This window comes from Chiloscyllium punctatum, chromosome 8 (genome assembly GCF_047496795.1).
Source record: "Chiloscyllium punctatum isolate Juve2018m chromosome 8, sChiPun1.3, whole genome shotgun sequence".
NCBI classification, from domain to species: domain Eukaryota; kingdom Metazoa; phylum Chordata; class Chondrichthyes; order Orectolobiformes; family Hemiscylliidae; genus Chiloscyllium; species Chiloscyllium punctatum.
The window spans coordinates 106,419,710-106,440,622 of NC_092746.1; the positions used below are offsets into that span (position 1 = coordinate 106,419,710).

Sequence of the window (20,913 nt, forward strand, 5' to 3'; positions counted from 1 at the left end):
ATTTAAGCACATAGCCTAGCAGTTCAGTGCAGTATTAATAGAGTGCAGAAAGACATGCCATCTTTTGGACAAGAAATGAAGTTCAGGCAAATAATACAAGTTTTAGACAGGATTCTGTCTCGTGTAGCTGCAATGTTGACAGACTATTCCTGATTATCTATTTAGAAGTTCAGACCTTCTCATACCCAATCATCCCCACCTGTTTTGTCATCAGTTCATCACTTGACATCCTTCATTCTTAGGTTGGGCTTCAAAGTTCAAAATAATCTGTAGAATTGGATGCATTACAATGTCATAGTCCAGTTGAACCAAGAATGAATCCTAAACAGATTTCTCTCTTAAGTATGTGATACTAATTTGATAATCCTGTTCTTCGACAATTAGTATGGTAAAGAATATCATATTGATATAAATAGAGATAGCTCAAAGACAAAATAGTAATACAGGTGAAAAATGTCATGACCTATTGGCCATGTGTTTCCTATAAATGCATAAACCATTAAAGTTTTCTTGATGTTGTGGAATTCCTCAGTTATGAAAATGTCAGAAGAACAGAAAAACAAAGTAAATAAAATTTGAGTAAAGTAGAACTATACAGCTCGGTGCGACTGGTTATCATGTTTAAAGCTTGTGCTTTTGATGTTTAGCTGACTGGTAGGCCCATAGTAGCTTCATAAGGTTGGGACTTCTTTCCAAATTATGCTTGCCACTTCCTCAGAGCAAGTGAGGACTGCAGATTCTGGAGAGTCAGAGTTGAAAAGTGTAGCATAGGAAAAGCACAGGAGAGTCGACATTTCGGGCATAAAGCCATCATACTGTCCACTGATCTGGCCTGTTGGTGAAGCAGCAAACAAAGCATCAATCACAAGAATACAATTGTACTGCTCATGACAAACTGTGCTTCAGAAATGTCCAGGTTTAGCCTGTCAAATTTGACTGCTATCTATCTTGTGCGAGAATATAGCTGCACCACACTACACAATGAAGAATATTTTGATTGTGGAATTTAGATCTCAGGCTTCAGCAGGACTATGCAAAGTATCTGTCCCAAAACTATCAATAGCCTTTCAGGTTTTTACTGCAAAAGAACTCAGATTTGAAAAGAGCAGTCAGGAGATTTTGGAGGAAACACTGGACTTGCAAAATTGAATGGAGTTTGAATGATTTCAAGTTATGGTGATGATGTTATGGAGCACTTAAGCACTCTAGACTACAATGCCTTCAGGGGTGTAGAATCTTTGTCACATCTATGTGTATGTTGAATAGTATTCACTGTCACGTCAAAAGGTTTGTGGGTTGAGCCTAAACAGAAAATCTCTAAATCATTCAACCTCACCGACCACATCACACTCAGTGTTTGTTGTTCTTATTGTGTTTCTCTAGATCAGTAATTGTCTTGCTGTTATTCTTTCCCTTGAGGAGACATTCACACTGTGGGTTCATTCCTTGTTGCTCTGCTATTTTATCATCATGACTGCTGCCCTTTGGTTTTCTGTTATCTTGTCCCAGTGTTTCAGTTAATTTTCTTCAGTCAACAACTCAACGACTGTCTCTACATTTTTTTGCCATTCTCTTGCTGTTTCATAGTCATAGAGATGTACAGCACAGAAGCAGACTGTTCGGTCCAACTCATCCATACCAACCAGATATCCTAAATTAGTCTAGACCCATTTGCCAGCACTTGGCCCACATCCCTCTGAACCTTTCCTATTCACATACCCATCCAGATGCCTTTTGAATCTTGTAACAGCCTCCACCACTTCCTCTGGCAGCTCATTCCATACACTCACCACCGTCAGCGTGAAAAAGTTGCCCCTTTTAAATCTTTCCTCTCTCACCTTAAACCTATGCCCTCTAGTTCTGGACTGCTTTTTCCCTTGGTCCAACAAACTTTGATAACCATATTTTTCTTGCAGTGATCTCTTACCAGGCCAGTTGTGGGAAGTCATGTCAAAACATTAACAGTGTTCAGTGCAGCGAGAGAAGTTGGAGAATGGATACAGGTCAGACTGATGACAATCACAGAATTACAAGAGATTGGAGCAGCAGAGATGACACCAGGTGATGTGGTAACGTAGATGACTAAAATCTCAAAAAAAGGATCACGGCTTTTAGCAAGTAATTTGTGGATCCCAGTTTGTCTTAAAAATGCTGGACTGAAGATTCATCCATTCCAATGCCTGTTTAAAAAAGCAAAGTACAAAGCTTTTTTGTCCCCCTCTCAATTTTGCAGTTTCCAGAAACCAAGCAACTGTTATTTCCTTACCTGTATGTTAGAACACCATGCAGTTCTCTTACTGACATTAAATTACAAAAATGAATATGCTTTCAAAGTAATTCATTGGTTGCAAACCACTGTGGATAACGGCCAGAGGCACTAGATAAATGCAAGTCATTTGCTTTGATGCTGCTTACTCCAATAAAGGTCAATGAATATAGATGCATGCTCAGTAGAAAGAGACTGCAAAATTGCACTGAAACCAGCTGACTAGGCATTACAAAGGCGAACTGCATGCAAAGTGGAGTTTACCTTAATAAATATTACAAGATAAATCAACCGAGATAACCTTAAGGTCTTTCTAACTGTGAAACAGATCAAAATGCCATTACCACATATTTTGACTACTTATTTATGCTCTGTCTCTCTGCTTGATTTAAAGCCAACAAAATGCAATCACTACACAAACAGAATCAAGAATCATCTCCTAATGGAAAGTTTAATTGAAAAGTGACCAGCAACATGAGGTAATCCCTTGTGTTAAGTTGGCTATAAAGACCTTAGTGCACTGAATCACACCAAACAATCCCTACACAGGAATTAAAGAAAATTTGAATTCATTATGCCCCAATAAGTATAGATACCAATCAAGATTCCCTAAAAGGCATTTTGTTGATAAATCTGAAAGAACAATACAGCATTTACTAGCCACATCCTATTTACAATTGTAATCAAAATATAATTAGTTCTTTGATAGATGAATTTGCAACTTGCTGTCTGTCACAGATTTAAATTAACTGGTTGAGTAACAAGTAAATCATTCTTTACTGATTGAGTTGTGTCTGCGTCACATTTCTTTCTCATTTGGGAAAAGAATTTTTGCACAAATAATTTGAAGAGTGCATTGATTACCTTGAATTTCACTAAAACATTCACAAAAGTTGTGTCCTTAAGTACACACGCCTAGTTTCCTCAGATGCTTGCTAATAGGTCTAGAAGTATTCATAGAATATACCAGCATATACCTGGAGTATTGCGTGCGGTTTTGGTCTCCTTACTTGAGAAAGATGAACTGGCACTGGAGGTGCTGAGGAGGTTCAATTGGTTGATTCCAGAGTTAAGAGGGTTCATTTACGAGGAGAAACTGAGTAGACTGGGATTACACTCGTTGGAATTTAGAAGAATGAGGGGGGATCTTACAGAAAGATATAAAATTATGAAGGGAATAGATCAGATGGAAGTGGAGAGGATGTTTCCATTGGCAGGTGAAACTAGGCCAAGAGAGCGTAGCGTCAAAATTAGGGGAGAGCAGATTTTGGACCGAATTGAGAAGGAACTTCTTCACCCAGAGGGCTGTGAATCTGTGGAATTCCCTGCCCTGTGAAGCAGTTGAAGCTTTGTCATTGAATGTTTTTAAAGCTAAGACAGATACTTTTTTGAACAGTAAAGGAATCAACGGTTATGGTGAGAGGCAGGTAAGTCGAGTTCAGGCCACAAAAAGGTCAGCCATGATCATACTGAATGCAGAGGAGGCTTGAAAGGCCAGATAGCCTACCCCTGCTCCTCGTTCTTATGAGCATGCTTCTCTCTCAGCCTTTTCATCAGAAGATTTACCACAGATGGGAACTACTCTACAGTGCTGCTGTTTTATTTTCCCAAGCAATATTACATATTTTTTCTAAATAACTTGTTCAGAGATCTTATTATACAATTCTGGAAGAAGTTGGACGTGAACCCAGGCCTCCTAGCTCGGAGGTAGGGACACACCCACTGCAGCACAAGTGCCCTCACATTAGAAATTGAGGTTTAATGAGAAGGAACATGTTCAACTGCAACAGTAAACCTGGTGCTTTTCGTTATCTAAAGGCAAGTAGTGGTGCATATCAGGTCTGTTGAGACTACAGAGCACTTAATGCAATTTTCACTGTTCCAAGCTTTCAAAACATATTTTTACAAACTGCATTTGAAAAGAGTAAAAAGGGGAAGAGTGTACAAGACAGCCTATGCCCTAGAATTAAACGCATGATGTTGATTAAATTTCTAGATGGAAAAAATAAGTTCACCATTTCTCTTTAAAACGGCTGTTCAAGTCCATTGTTGCACTTTGACCTCACATTGCTGCACTCAGAACGGAACAGTATGCATTTCTCAGTAGCCTTGTTGAACTTTACAGACAAAAGGTTTGTCCTTCCCCTTCATACACTAAAAATCATCTTGTTTCCATTAACAAGAGACTCTAATCTTTTGTTAGATGTCAGAAGAATTCAGTGATGGAGCACAGTTGCATGTGTCATGGGAATTAAAACAGCTACATCTAATACTCAAAACACATTGTTAGCTTCAAACCCAGGTTTCGGCTCTAGTGAGGTCTCCGTTGCCTAAAAATCCCAAAATGCAATTTCTTGGTGTAAAACTGAAGAAAATTTAAAAATAACCTAACTTACAACTGCATTGTCCTTTTAAAAGTATTTTTTTAATGATCATTCCATTCTATTTACTATTGTTTTTACATATGGCCCAATACTTTGGTTATTTTCAACAAGGAAAGCAAAATTAAAAACGTGGGCATGGCAGAAACTTTATTAAAATCCAGGTCACCGGACACCCACAAAAATATTTTATTAAGATTGATTTCACCAGAAGGATGGCTAAACTGAGCCCCTGCTTTATTGCTTGCACTCTAGCTGCAATAAATACTCTTAACAGTGACCGTATGATTAGATTAGATTTGATTTGATTTGATTTGATTCGATTCCCTACAATGTGGGGACAGGCCCTTTGGCACAACAAGTCCACACCGACCCTCCGAAGAGTAACCCACCCAAATCCCTTTTCCCTTTAAGTAATGCACTCTACACTATGGGCAATTTAGCATGGCCAATTCACCTAAACTGCATATCTTTGGATGGTGGGAGGAAACTGAAGCACCCGGAGGAAACACACGCAAACACAGGGAGAATGTGCAAACTCCACACAGACAGTCGCCCGAGGTTGGAATCGAACGTGGGACCCTGATGCTGTGCTAACCACTGAGCCACCGTGCTGCCCGGTTGGTTGAAACCCTGGATCCACGTATAAAATTACTCTCCCAAAACGAGTAATCTATTTGAAGAACACAAAACTGCCTAACCCGTAAAGCTACCCTCTTGGCTTTGCCAAATCTCATCGTTTCGCCAACCTAAGGCCAAGTCTGATCAATTCTTTGTGTCACTCTCCACTCACACCATCGCTGTTTCTGTCTCCGTCCCTGGAAAGAAAAATCCCCAAATTTTGCTGACAAGTAAATAGAATTTTGCAAAAAACAGAGCTTGAAACACCACGGGTGTCACACGTTCTAAACTTTAAGCTTGACTGAGACACATGCAGATTTCTTGTACATTTTCATAATCAGACTACTTAGCACACATAAAGTGAGTGAGCAACACTGCCTCAGATTAAATATTGTTAAGACTGAAACCAAAGTTTTCAGACCCTGCTCTGAACCATATTCCCTGGCCACTGAATTCCCAACAGTCTGAGACTAAACCAATTTACTCAACTTTTAATGCCCAGGATGAGCTTCTCACCACAAACCTGGTTCATCACCAAAGGTAAAAACAAGGACTGCAGATGCTGGAAACCACAGTCTAGATTAGAGTGGTGCTGGAAAAGCACAGTTCAGGCAGCATTGGAGGAGCAGGAAAATCGATGTTTTGGGCAAAAGCCCTTCATCAGGAATGAAGGGCTTTTGCCCGAAACGTCAATTTTCCTCCTCCTCGGATGCTGCCTGACCTGCTGTGCTTTTCCAGCACCACTCTAACCTCATCACCAAAGGTGCCTATTTTCACCTCCATAATATTACCCAACTTTTCCCAAATCAATTCGTGTGAAATCTTTGTTTGTGTCTCCATTACCTGTGGACTTCATGACTCCAATGCATTCTAGGATGGTCTTTTACAGTCTACTCCCAGTAACTTGAGATCATCCCAAATTCTCTTGCCAATGTACTAACTTGTCCTGTTCACCTTCCACTCATGTTCACTGACCCACATTCGATTTCTAGAATTAAAGTAGCACAGGAGGTAGTCATCCAGCCCATTGCACTTGCAGCAGCTCATAAAATGATTACCTCATGGCAATCTCCAGCTTCTACCTCATGTCTTTGCATGTTAGTTTCACCCAAACAATCATCCAATACCCTCTTGAATGCCTCAACTGAACCTTCTGATTTGTTTTTTTTTAAAATCGGGGGTGGGCAGAAAGTCAAATAGCACTATAGGTTTTCTATTACCTCAGGTACATACTGATAACTAGAGATGCGAACAGAAGATGTTATTTGATAATATAGTCACTTATTAGTGCAAACGTGATTGGATAATGTGTACTAACTTGGAATGTGAACTATGCAAACATAGTTGAGTAGAGATCAAGGTGAGGAAATATGTAATCTCTTCATTAGTAGCTTGTTGGTATAAAACCTTTGCTCATCATAAAGATTTAGCTTTATGCCATCACCTTGATGTGTACATGTCCCGTGCAGGCATGATTGTATATTTAAACCAAGGAAGCAGAGTCTCAACTGGTCTAAAGGGAAATAAAGGGTTAAATTCATCCTATTACAGCCATCACATGTCCAGATCCTGTATCCAAGTCTTTATACTCACTGGGTGACAAAGCTTTTCTTTACTTGACCCTTGCCTCTTTCGAAGATCACTGCGAATTTACATCCTCTTCTTTTTACAAGCAGAATCAAGTCAAAGTTCACCCCATTGATTCTATCCTGCCCCACAAGATTGTGCAAATCATGAGAACGTCTTGATTTTAAAATTCTCATGACAATTTTTAAATCCTTTCATACTCCTCGACATCTCCGAAACCTCATTTATTCTACAGCGTTCAGAGGCATCTGTGCTCCTCTAATTCTGACGTCTGCACCCCCAACTTAAACTGCCCCACCAATGACTGCCACATGCCCATTGCCTAGAATCCAGCTCTGGAATTCTCTCCTTAATTTTGTCCACCTCTCAGCTTCCCTTCCACCTGAAAAACACTCCTGAAAACTATCTTTTCTGTACAGTTCAGTATCATTTTTTTGTCTTGTGATGCTACTGAGAAGTGCTTGGTGCATTTTTAACACAAGAAACACTTATTAGAAGGAACAGAGTTTTCTTTAAAAAGGACATGAGATGTGGGCTTTGCTGGCCACTCCCCATTGCAAGCTGCTTTTGAGTTGGTGGTGAGTAAACCAACAATGCCAACAGGAAGGGGATTCCAGAATTTGGACACAATGACAGTCAGAGAACAGTGATATATTTCCAAGTCAGAATGAGGAGTGGTTTGGAGGGGAACTTGCAGATGGCATCTGCTACCCGTGTCGTTCTAGGCCATAATGGTCATGAGTTTGGAACCACAGTGCATCTTGTAGATGTGGTACACATTTTAAGTGTCAGTGTTGTGGGGAGTGAATTGAAGGATATGGTGCCAATCAAGTGAGCTGCTTTGTCCTGGATGGTGTCAAGATTCACGAATGTTGTTGGAGCTGCACTTTCAGGTCAGTTGAGAGTATTCCATCACACTCCTGCCTTGACCTTTGTCGATAATTGACAGGCTTTAGGGATTCAGGAAGCAAGTTACTCACCGTAGGATTCCTAGCTCTGACTGTCTTGTATAGCCACAGTATTCACACAGGTGTGGTCAACAGTGACCTTCAAAATGTTGATAGTGGAATATTCAGCAGTCATAATGCCATTGAATGTCAAGGGTCAATGGTTAGACTCTCCCTTGCAAATGGTCACTGACTGGCACGAATGTTGCTTGCTATTTGTCAACTTAAACCTGGGTATTGTCCCGGGCTGAAATCAAATTTAATTGATGAATGTGAAAAATTTAACACAATTAAGACAGCTAAATATATCCTACTGAGAACAGACTAAGAGCTTAATGTCCACTGGCACCTCAGCACAGTCAAACCAAGGGTTTCTTAGACCAGCTTATAGAAAAACCTAGGGATGAAAAACAAATGGGAAATCATTAGAGGATTAAAGTGAAACTTTACACAAGGGTGCCATTTCCCTTCTCCAATCAATCTTCCACCCTATCTTCCAGTAACTTTGGAATGCAAATCTAAAAACGCTTGGCACTCCATTCTACCTCTTCGAGTGGCCACTACTAAAAAGGAAAACAGTCAGCTGGTTATATAGCATCGGGCACATCACAAACAATCAAATTCTATCTTCGCCCAATGTCCATGACACTTTCAGCAAAAATCACTGTACAATAATTACAACTTAGAGATTCTAAAATTAAATGCGGTGCTAACTTTGGTGCTGTAGATGAGTTAAGTAAACAGTGAACATCAATCCTGGGAATTTCCTTATCTGTAAGGTACAGCTATAAATTTGCCAAAGTCAACACCTTATGTTCTAATTGACGTTGCGGTGTTTGAAATAAGATTGCTAGTTTAAATGGCATAAATGAAAAAGTAAATTAAATTAAAACTGCTATTCAAAGAGATTTGACATTCTTTAAAGTCAAGGTACCTCACAACAGGTTATGTCATAAAGGTAGAAGCCATGGAAGTAGTTTAGTGGGCATGGATAGAGAATTGGCTTTGGGCAGGAAACAAAGTTGAGAAAAGAGATTCTTTTTCAGGCTGGAAACCTATAATCCATTGGGATCAGTGCTGGGATCACAACTGTTTTCAATATATGTTAATGACTTGGAAGAAGGAAGTAAATGTCTTGTAGCCACATTTGCAGGCGACACAAAAATAGGTGGAAAGACAGGTTGCGGGAGGGACACAAATAGCTTACAGGGATACTGCCTGTCAGTAGAAGAGTTGGGACGTCACGTTCAGATTGTACAGGACATTGGCGAGGCCATGTTTGGAGTACTGTGTACAGTTCTGTTTGTCTTGCTATAGGAAAGATATCAGGAAGGGTGGGAGAGTTCAAAACTAGGAGGCACAATCTCAAGGTGAGAGGAAAAAGATTTAAATAGGGACTTGAGAAGCAGCCTTTTTTTTTGGACAGAGAGTGTTTCACATGAGAATGAGTTACCAGAAGTAGTGGTAGATTTAGGTACACTTTAAACATTCAAGAGAAATTTGGATAGGTATACAAATAGGAAAGATTTAGTGTGATAGGAACTAAACACAGGCAAGTGGGACTAGTTTAGTTTGGGAAATTTGGTAGGCCTGGACAAGTTAGACCAAAGGGTCTATTCCATGCTGTATGACTCTACAACTATGACAGGTCAAGCAAGTGGCCAAAAAGTTGGAAAATGAAATATAATGCTGGAAAGAAAGGGAGAACTAAGGAATAGAATATTATTTAAATAGAGAAAACTGCAACACAGTTGGGGTACTTGGACACAAAATACAGAATGTTAGAACACAGTTGTAGCTGTTAATCAGGAAGATTAATGAAATGTTGGCCTTTATTTCAAGGGGGTTGGAGTACAAGAGTCGGGAAATCTTACTGCAACTGTACAAGGTGCTGGTGAGACCACTCCTGGATTACTATGAGCAGTTTTGATCCTCTTATTATTTTCTTGGAGACAGTTCAGAGAAGGTTCACTAGATTGGTTCCCAGCATGGAGAGATTACCTTACGAGCAGAGGCTAAACAGGTTGGGAGTCTACTCATTGGAATTTAGAAGAATGAGACATAAAGGATTCTAAAGGGGCTTGATAGTGTAAATGCTGAGAGAATGCTTCCCCTCATGGGAGTCCAGGACCAGAGGGCATATTCTAAGAATAAAGTGGTGCCAATTTAGACTGAGCTAAGGTGGTATTTCTTCACTCAGAGGGTTAATGTGACTTTGGAACTGCTTGCCACAGAGAGCTGTGGTGCTCGTAGGTTTTTTTTTGCAGGGAAGGGAGTGCAGAGTCCTTTTGTATATTTAAGGCCAAGATTGATTGATTGATAGATTCTTGATCAATAGGAGAAACAAAGGTTCCAGGGAAAGAGCAGGAAAGTGGACAGGAGGAATGACAGTCGGATCAGCCATGATCCTGCTGAATGGCAGAGCAGGTTTCAGGGGCCAAGTGTTCTACTCCAGTTCCTATTCCTTATGGTCTTATTCTTCAATGGTATTTTTTGCTTCCATTTCGCAAAAGCAGAAAATTAGCTGAAATTGAGTTTAACTGCAGTTTTCCCACATCTATGCTTTCTTAATATAAACCTGCAAGGTGCATGGATTTATAGACTGAATTTGTGGTGAGATAATTTCTTCAAGTGAGCTTGACAACTGAATAGCTTTAATACCATCTTTCAGTTATTTCACAATATAACACTCATTTTGGCGCAACATTTGACATTAAAAGAATTGAATTCTTACCTTTCCCAACATTCTTCCTAGAAAGTAGTAATGCCTGGTGAAGAGATCACCAACCAACATTTTTGCTGCAGGATTTGGATACAGAAGCCCTTCGTTTGTTGTTTTAAAAAAACCCTGGTTTGGGTTAAACCCAGTCTTGAGTAGTTCATTCAGAAATTCTCTGAATATTCCTCCACCATCAATCCCAGCTTCATCTAAACCATGTGCGTTTAATAGGTGAACACGTATTCGTTTCCTCAGGTCAGATTCTGAAAAACATTGGAGGAGGAGAAAAAAAATGTTGCTCCTCAACAAATAGTGCACTAAATTGGTATTTTCACAAATCACCGTATAGATCAGGAAGTTACTGCCAGAAAGACAACAGTAGTTTCAGCAATCACTGTGTAAGATTGACAGAAACCGCTCTTGCCCGCATTTGCACAGTTAAATACACACTGGAAGCTGCTGTCAGCAACACCTTGCCCCTCCACAGGGTGCAGTCTTCACAAACACTGACAGTGATTTGATCCAAGCTTCAACTCTTATGTGCTGTTCTCACTATAAAAGTAAACTGAAAAAGTTGTCTGTTGAAATGAGGTGAAACGGAGTTGTAAAAATATACAGATGATAATTATGTTAATCATGCACTTGCCTTGAAAAAATTTTAGAGGTCTGGACCATCAATCCTTCATTCAACCATACAAATCCATGCATTTTTAATTTTTTTTTCTGAAATATTTCAGCATCTACTTTAATTCTGTTCGCAAGCAGCAAAAATTAATGGGACACAAAATCATCAAAAAGCAACTGATAATAAGTGTAGTGTTTTTAGTTTACTGTCTCACTGTTCTTCAAACCAATTTTCTGTCCAGCCTGTTTGAGGATTTCCACTGTTCCTGCACCCTACCAATATCAAAGGACAAACCCCATATCATGAGGAAAATCTTTGCCACGCTGCACGTGACATTTTCACAGGAGCTTTCTGTATTATTACTGCTGACCAAAAAACAAATATCCAGGTTAATGTCTTATGCAGTCATGAATACATATTTAATACATCTCAGACCTTCAGAGCTCAGTTGCTTCACTGTCCAAGAAAGACATTGATGAAAGGGCCATGCAAAATGTTAAATTTAACTGGCTGTAAGACGTTGAATTAACATACATCCCTCTGCTACACTGCTCATATCAAAATGGTCTTGAGTCAGGTTCAGCATTAAATATTAAGAATGGCACAATCTGGCCTTTGCTGAGAGTGCCAGGCAGATTTATTCCAAAGAGTGAGGTTTCATATTTTAAAAATTTGTTTCCTCTTCTGCCATCACTAATCACAATTATTGTTTCTAAAGAAAGGATTAAAAAGGTACATGATGCAGGAATCAATGAAATAATTATATGCTAGCTGTGGAAAAAGCCATAGAGATGGGCTAATGGATAATTGCCTGGTTTTCACTTTTTATATTTGCTTTGTGAAGCAGATTGCATTCAAATTACACTATCCTAGGTTTCATTTACAATTACGACAAATGATTTTTTTTTCTTGCAGAACTCTTTCCTCTACAAACCATATGAATTTCTACTTAGCGCAGACAGTTTGATTTGCTGCCAGAGGAGAGTTTTGCATAAAAAGTCCCAAGGGTGCAAAAACATTACTTTCTGAATGAATCTCGGCAATAAAAATTACTTTCCACAAATCATCTGCCTTCTGAAAGATGACCATTATTAGTAGCCATCTAAGAAGGAATATAATTAGACCTTGGGTTGAAATCTAGACATTGCAGAATTTTATTTCCCCAGAATATCACTACCAATCAGTGCAATAAACTGCAATGGGGAGTTTCAAAATGGACTAATTCTAAGCTCCATATTAACAATGCAATTTAAACTATTGCTGTCACAATAGAAAGCAACTGCCCTAAACACAAACATAAGGTGAAAACCACAGCTAATGATTTAATGTTTTCCTACTGTATGCAATCTTCTGGAAAAGTCTTGAATCAGTGGATCTGCACTGAAAATACAACAAAGTGACCATGTGGCCACAACAGGTTTATATACAAACACAAAATACTGTAGACGCTAAAATCTAAAATAAAAACAAATTGAGAAAAAGAGCAGATGTGATAGCATCTGGTGACAGAGAAACAGAAAGTGTGATCCTGAACTACTGGCACCTTTAATTTTAATTCCCCACACCTTACTTTCAATTAAACCTTTACCTCTTCCAGGACTCATCTGAGCTCAACACTTGTCTTCATTTTCCTTTGCTGACCTTAGTTGTTGCCTCCTATTCTTACTTCTGCCTTTTGAATGTTCTGCCAATAATTTTTTTTTTACATTCTTTCGGGGATTCTGGGTATCACCGTCAAGGCCACCATGTTGTGTCAATCCTTAACTGCCCTGATGAAAATGGTGTGGAACAGCCTTCTTGAACTCAGTACTTGGACTGTAGGGACACCCACAACGCTATTAGAAAGTTACAGGATTTTAACCCAGTGATTATGAAGGAACAGTGATGTACTATCAATCAGAACATTGTTGCAAAGTTGGGTAGAGTAATTGTAGATTGGGAGGAAGTAAGTTGGAATTTGGTGTTTGTAAATAGGTAAAAAGGGTAAAGCATTGTGTGATCCCTGTAAAAGATGGTGCTTTTTCTGTGCTGGAGTTTGCCAGTACACACAGAGCCCAAACTGAAACATTTGTATTGAAAGACCATACAGTTGGCAGGACAAGTCGCAATTTGTGTTTACTAAGACAATAGTCTTTTGAATTTAGCCAATTTGAACCAAGCCCTTTGATACCAAAGGCCTATTAAATTTAAATCTGATGGCTTTGACAACATAGGACCAATCCTATCGTAAGAAATATAGATACGTCATCAAGAGTATAAAAGGGAGCAGTTGGAAAAAGACCAAGAGAGCTAACAGTCATTCACCAGAGCTAACAGCTCTCAACTCTCAAGAGAGAATCACTGCTTCTCAGTCATCTACGTGTTAAGGAAAGCACCATCTAAATGATAACAGTACAAACAGTGGGAAGGATGCTCCTGACAAATGAAACGAGGGCAGAAGGCACAGAGCATTCTGGAAGACACATAAGCTGCCTGTAATTTCAAGAGCCAAAATTCTATTTTTGTTGTATGAGTGGGATTTGTATTTATTGGAATAAAGTACCAGTAGAATCTTGTTTTATTCAGGAATAGTTAGCAATTAGAAGGGATTTATTCGGTTTTCTAATAGTTTAGTTAATTTGTTCACTATTAGAGTCAGATAAATAACTTGCTCCTTGCTGATTTTAAAGTAAGCATCAGGCATTTATTTTATTTAACCACTACAAGTAGCTGAGAAGCAGGTAATGCCACTATTAACACTTTTTTTATTTACAGATTATAGGGATACATGCTCGCCTTTGGGTGTTTCAGTTTTAGTTCTCAGAAGGGGTCAACAACCACTTTATAAAAGATTGGGGGTTCAAATGCAGGATTTGAACAGTTTTAGGGTACAAAATGTCACAGAACATTAAAACAGGCTTGGGCACTAGTGTCCTAGATCTTTAAATAAAACTCAACTAAGTGGAAAATCTGTTTAATTTTGGTTGCTTGTTGGTTAAATCAAATGTGGGGAAATGGCTCTTAACATTGCTAAAGAGGTTTGCTGGTCAAAGACGCTTCCCAAATTTGCCAAGTAAGTTTAGAAAGACAGAAAAAGGTGACACTTTCAGAATTAGCAAACAAGCTAAAATTGGGTTTAACTAGGGATAATATGAGTTCGCCAAGCATTTAGGTATATCACAGAAACAATCAAGTGCAGTGGAGTTAGAAAAATTAAATTGCAAATGAGACAATTGGAGTTAGAAAGTGAACTTAAAAGACTGGAATCAAGAGAGAGAGAAAAGAAAAGGAACTGAAACAATTTGAATTGCCGTTAAAAGCAGACGAAAACAAAAAAAGGAGAGGATGGCCCTTGTAGAAGAGAGAGAGTTTGAACTTCAGAAGTTGGCAATTAGACAGGAGAAGGTTGGCTCAAAAGGATGGAGATGAAGGTAAGAAGGTAAGAAGGTAGTCATGATGAGCAAACCTATCATATCCAAACACTTGTTGGGGATCTGTTTAAAAATATCCGAGCATTGCCTAAATTTGAAAGAAGAACGTGACCCCTACATCAAAGACATCTGAGAAATGAGTCTCTGACTCCTTGGCATCATGGTAGCCCACAAACCCACCAATACACTAAAACAGCAGCGAATGAACTTGAAAGACCCTATACAGACAAGCAAAACTAATGTCATTTACAAAATACCTTGCAAGAACTGTAAGAAACACTACGTTGGACAAACAGACAGAAAACTAGCCACCAGGATACACGAACATCAACTAGCTACAAAACTACATGACTCACTCTCACTAGTGTCCTTACATATGGATGAGGAAAGACACCACTTCCATTAGGACAACACATCCATCCTAGGACAAGCCAAACAGAGACACGCATGAGAATTCCTAGAAGCTGGCATTCCAACCAGAACTATCAACAAACAGATTGACTTGGATCCCATTTACCAACCCCTAAGAAAAAAGATCAGGAAATGACATCAACAACCCTAGGAAACTCAAACATATAAATAGAAGGGGGCTACACCACTAGCACTTCATATGGATGCTCACTGAAGATGTTACCTAGTATGGTGATGAAACGTCTGAAAACAAACCTTCCAGCTGAGCGAGCAAACCTACATCCACTAACCCTATTGTCGAAAACGTTGATAAGTTATCAAGGTATACAAGAAGGGAGCAGTTGAACAAAGACCCCAGAGCTAACTGCCATCCGATAACAGCCCTCAGCTCTAGACAGTCATCTATAAATTAGGGACAGCACCATCTAAATAATAATGATACCAATGGTGGAGAAGACATTCCTGACAGGAGAAACAACGGAAAAGGCTCAGAACATTCCGGAAGATATGTAACAAGGCTGTATTTGAGAGATTAAATTCTATTTTTGTTATGTGATTGGGACTTGTATTTATTAGAATAGTGTACTTTTAGAATCTGGTTTTATTCAGAAAGCATTAGAAGGGATTTATTCAGTTTGTTAATAGTTCAGTTAATTTGTTCACAGTTAGATAAATAAATCATGAATTGTTTATTTGAGAGAGAGAATCAGGGGTTTATTTTGTTTAACCACCGGAAATAGCCGAGATGCAGGTTATACCACGTTTTACACTTTAAAAAAAATATTATAGGGCAAGACACTCCTCTTTGGCTGTTTTGGTTTTAGTTCTCAGAGAGAAGTCAACTTCCGCTTTATAACATCAATGGAGCTTTTGTTATTTTCTTCTCTTATGTCCATCGCCTTCCATCAACTAACTGCTTATTTCTCATTTTCCATCCCATCACTGACCCCTTTTTCCTGTTAGCCACACACACCCTCCCCCACACTTAATGCTCAATACCTATTAATTCTCTAATTTTTCCCTGGCTCTGATGCAACATGAGCTTGAAACGTTAACTGTTTTCTCCCAGAGAAGTTGCCAAATCTGAACATTTACAACTTTATTAATTCTATTATATGTCTATGCTCCACACAAGCCTCCTGCCATCATACTTCTTCACACCCGATTAAGATGTCACTTCTTCTTTCTATTCACGTATCCCTTACTATGCCTGCCTTGAGTGCATCTGTTAACGGCCTCAATCAATGTGGTAGTTAGCATCACATTCTCACTGTTCGTATGACAAGTTCTTTGAGCTATTTGTTGGATTCACTGATGAGCGTGTTATACTTGTGATCCCTAATTTTGAACTCCAAGCAAGACAAAACAACTCTATATTTGCCTTCAGTTCTGATGAAGGGTCATTAGACTCTCAATGTTAATACTGTTGTTTCCCTCTCCACATGCTGCTAGATCTGCTGAGTTTCTCGAGCAACCGCAGTTCTCTTAATTTTGAAATTCTAACCTTAAACAATTCACAGGATTTATATGTAAACAGAAATTGCTGGAGAGAGTTCTCTCTTAAGAGAACGAAGAGCTCATATTTTTCCAGAACTGGACCTGAAATATTAACTTGGATTTCTCTTCAGGGATGCTGCTAGACCTGATGAGCTTTTCCAGCAATTTCTGTTTTTGTTTCTCATTTACAGCATCTGAAGTTCTTTCGGTTTTTACACAAATAAAGCTTTAGCTGGCAGCAAGCAGCTGACACAATTGGTCTATTGGTCAATCTACTGATGTAGACTTATTTATGAAAAAGCCCTCCTGATTGCCAATAACTAATTTCCAAGTAACTAAACTGCTTGGTAGTATGAATGGCTGAAACCAAAATCAGACCTCTGGAGTTATAAGAAGCTGTTCTTGCTTCGCAGTAAAAAGCATCTCAAGCCTACTTCTTTTTCCCGGTTGCTATAAGCTGTGATTTTTTTAATTGATAAGTCACTTTTATAAGTCACCCTGTACCTCTTGCAAACAAGTATCTGGAGAAGGAAGATTGAAAAGCATTATTCTGATCAGCACTAGAATCATTTCAGCAAACCCAGCAGATAGAGTGAAAACAAAAATTGTTGAAGAAACTCAGCAGGTGTGGCAGAACCTATGGGGGGAAAACACCGTTAATGTTTCAACATTAACACGTTTTTCCCCCCCCCCCCCCCCCACAGATGCTGCCAGACCTACTGGATTTCTCCAGTAATTTTGGATTTTCTTTCAGGTCTCTGGCATCCATGTCGTAAGGGACCATTGAAATACCTTCCCAATCTTTCCTTCCACTAGGCACACCTTTAATTTATTTTCCCTGTCAGTTTGTATTAGATGCACGCAGATGGGAAATTTATAAGATGATTAAAGTTTCAACTAGTAAGAGTTCTCTGCCAACAACCCTTAATTGTTTACCTGTAGCTGGACTCTATTTCTATACTTAACAATAAATGGTCATTAAGTATAGAAATCTATCAGCCTGCATCTAAAGCACAGGCAAGTAAAGACCTGTCAAAACCTTCCGCTTTTTTTGACAACTCCAGGAATAGTGAGATTTGATTTCCAGCATATTCTCTCAGAGAGATGTGACACATTAAAAATTAATTTATTTAAACTTCAAGTAATCCGGTTGTGATTGTACAACTAAAACCCTTGAACGATACAGTTCCATAACAATTCATACTTTCTTTCATATTTATTCATCAACTAATGTTATTATTTGTATATTTTAAATAAATGTTAGAAAATAGTTTTTGACGCATCGCAATGGTTATCCCTACCTGCATAAGAATGTCAGAACATTTTTATAGTGTAATACATTTGTACGAATCCTACTTTGCACTCTAGTTTATTTTCTTCCAATCAAAATGAATGAGGCTACATTACAGCTACAAGAGTTCTAAACTTTACTGCTGTGATCAACAAGGCATTTCTATTGGAAGAAATAAGCCATCACACTAAACAAGTCCACAGAACAGAACAGTACAGGACAGGACAGGACAGCATAGGCCCTTCAGCCCTCAATGTTGTGTTGACATTTTATCCTACTCTAGGATCAAACTCACTTATATACCCTTCATTTTCCTGTCATCCATGTACCTATCTAAGAGTCACTTAAACGTTCCTTAAGTATCTTACTCCACCACCACTGATGGCAGTACATTCCATGCACCCATCACACTGTCGAAAGAACCTACCACTGACATTCCCCTAAATCTTCCTCCAATCACCTTAAAATTATGCCCCCTCATGATAGCCATTTACACCCTGGGAAAAAGTCTTTGGCTATCTACTCTATCTATGCCTTTCATCATCTCATTCACATCTATTAAGGCACCTCCAATCCTTCTTTGCTCCAATGAGAAAAGCCAAGCTCCCTCAACCTTCCTTCATAAGACATGCCCTCCAGTCCAGGCAGCTTCCTGGTAAATCCCCTCTGTAGGAGAAAGTGAGGACTGCAGATGCTGGAGATCAGAGCTGAAAATGTGTTGCTGGAAAAGCACAGGAGGTCAGGCAGCATCCAAGGAGCAGGAGAATCGACGTTTCGGGCATGAGCCCTTCTTCAAAAATGAGGAGAGTGTGCCAAGCAGGCTAAGATAAAAGGCAGGAAGGAGGGACTTGGGGGAGGTTAAGGTGAGGGTGATAGGCCGGAGTGGGGACGGAGATGTCAGGAAGAAGATTGCTGGTTAGGAAGGTGGTGCTGAGTTCAAGGGTTGGGACTAAGGCAAGGTGGGTGGAGGGCGATTGGAGGGGCGGGGCTCAAGGGCAGAGGAACAGGAAGAGGAGGAGAAGCGGTGGAGTTCTTGGAGAAAGTGAGGACTCCATCCACTTCCCACTCCTCCGCCCCTCCAATCGCCACCAGGACAGAACCCCACTGGTCCTCACCTACCACCCCACCAACCTCCATATACATCATATCATCTGTCGTCATTTCCGCCACCTCCAAACGGACCCCACCACCAGGGATATATTTTCCTCCCCTATCAGCGTTCCAAAAAGACCACTCCCTCCGTGACTCCCTTGTCAGGTCCACATCCCCCAACCCAACCTCCACTCCCGGCACCTTCTCCTGCAACCGCAAGGAATGCAAAACCTGCGCCCACACCTCCCCCCTTACTTCCCTCCAAAGCCACAAGGGATCCTTCCATATCCGCCACAAATTCACCTGCACCTCCACACACATCATTTACTGCATCCGCTGCACCCGATGTGGCCTCCTCTACATTGGGGAGGCAGGCCGCCTACTGGTAAAATGTTTCAGAGAACACCTCTGGGACACCCGCATCAACCAACCCAACCGCCCCGGGGTCAACACTTCAACTCCCCCAAGGACACGAAGGTCCTTGGACTCCTCCATCACCAGACGGTTGGAGGAAGAGCGCCTCATCTTCCACCTACGAACCCTCCAACCACAAGGGATGAACTCAGATTTCTCCAGTTTCCTCATTTCCCCTCCCCCCACCTTGTCTTAGTCCCAACCCTCGAACTCAGCACCACCTTCCTAACCTGTCCGCCCCCACCCCCACTCCAGCCTATCACCCTCACCTTGACCTCCTTCCACCTATCGCATTTCCAACACCCCTCCCCCAAGTCCCTCCTCTCTACCTTTTATCTTAGCCGGCTTGGCGCACTCTCCTCATTCCTGAAGAAGGGCGCATGCCCAAAACGTCAATTCTCCTGCTCCTTGGATGCTGCCTGACCTGCTGCGCTTTTCCAGCAACACATTTTCAGCTCAAATCTCCTCTGTACCCTTTCTAAAGCTTCCACACCCTGTCTACAATGAGGCAACCCAAACTGAAAAATATTCCAAATGTAGTCTAATCAGGGCTCTGTGGAGCTGTGGTATAACCTCGCAGGTCTTAAACTCAATCCCTCACGAATGAAAGCCAACACACCCATATGCTTCACAACCCTATCAATTGGACGTGGACCCCAAGATCCTTCTGTTCCTCCACACTGCCAAGAATCTTGCCTTTCACCCTGTATTCTGCATTCAAATTCGACCTTCCAAAATGAATCACTTCATACTTTTCCAGGTTGAACTCCATCTGTCACTTCTCAGCCCATTTCTGCATCCTGTCAATGTCCCACTGCAACCTACAACAGTGCCCCCCCACACTAACCACAACTCCACCAACCTTCGTGTCATTAGTAAACTTACTAACCCATCCTGCCACTTCCTCATCCAAGTCATTTATAAAAATCACAAAGAGCAGAGGTCCTAGAACAGATCCCTGCAGAACATCACTGGTCACTGAGCTCCAGCCTACTACCTCTGTCTTTTATGGGCCAGCCAGTTCGCTATCTAGACAGCCAAGTTTTCCTGTATCCCAGTCCTCCTTAATTTCTGAATGAGCCTAACATGCGGAACCTTCTCAAACACCTTGCTAAAATCCATATACACCACATCCACTGTCCTACCTTCATCCAAAGAATTTGGAATAGTTTGTGAGACATGACCTGCCCCTCACAAAGTTATGCTATCTGTAATCAAACTATGTTTTTCCAAATAAATCCAGTCTCGCAGAATCCTTTTCAATAATCTGCCCACCACAGACATAAGGCTGATTGGTCTGTAATTCCAAAGGTCATCCCTATTCCCTTTCTTGAACAAGGGAACAACATATGACACTCTCCAATCATCTGGTACTACATCCTCTCTGTCCACTGGAGTAAAGATCATCACCAAAGATGCAATTTCTTCCCTTACTTCCTGTTGTAACCGTGGGTATATCCCCCTCGGGCCCAAGGGACTTATTTATCCGTGTTGTTCAAAATTTCTAGCACATCAGCCTTCTTAACATCAACCGGTTTGTGCATACCAGCCTGTTTCACGTTGTCCTCACAAACTACAGTAGTAAAGTATTCACTAAGGATCTCCCCTACTTCCTCTGACTCCAGGCACAAGTTTCCTCTACTATGCCTGAT

The 20,913-nt window shown here is 40.3% G+C and overlaps 1 protein-coding gene across 2 annotated transcripts in view; it reads right to left on the reverse strand.

Moving 5' to 3' along the window:
* Positions 1-20,913, reverse strand: part of ube3c (ubiquitin protein ligase E3C) — a 167,314-nt gene that overhangs the window by 40,889 nt on the left and 105,512 nt on the right. For both annotated transcript variants that reach the window (XM_072576214.1, XM_072576212.1), the window contains exon 19: positions 10,537-10,784. In XM_072576214.1, the coding sequence (XP_072432315.1) occupies positions 10,537-10,784 (248 nt within the window). The remainder of the gene's footprint in view (positions 1-10,536; positions 10,785-20,913) is intronic.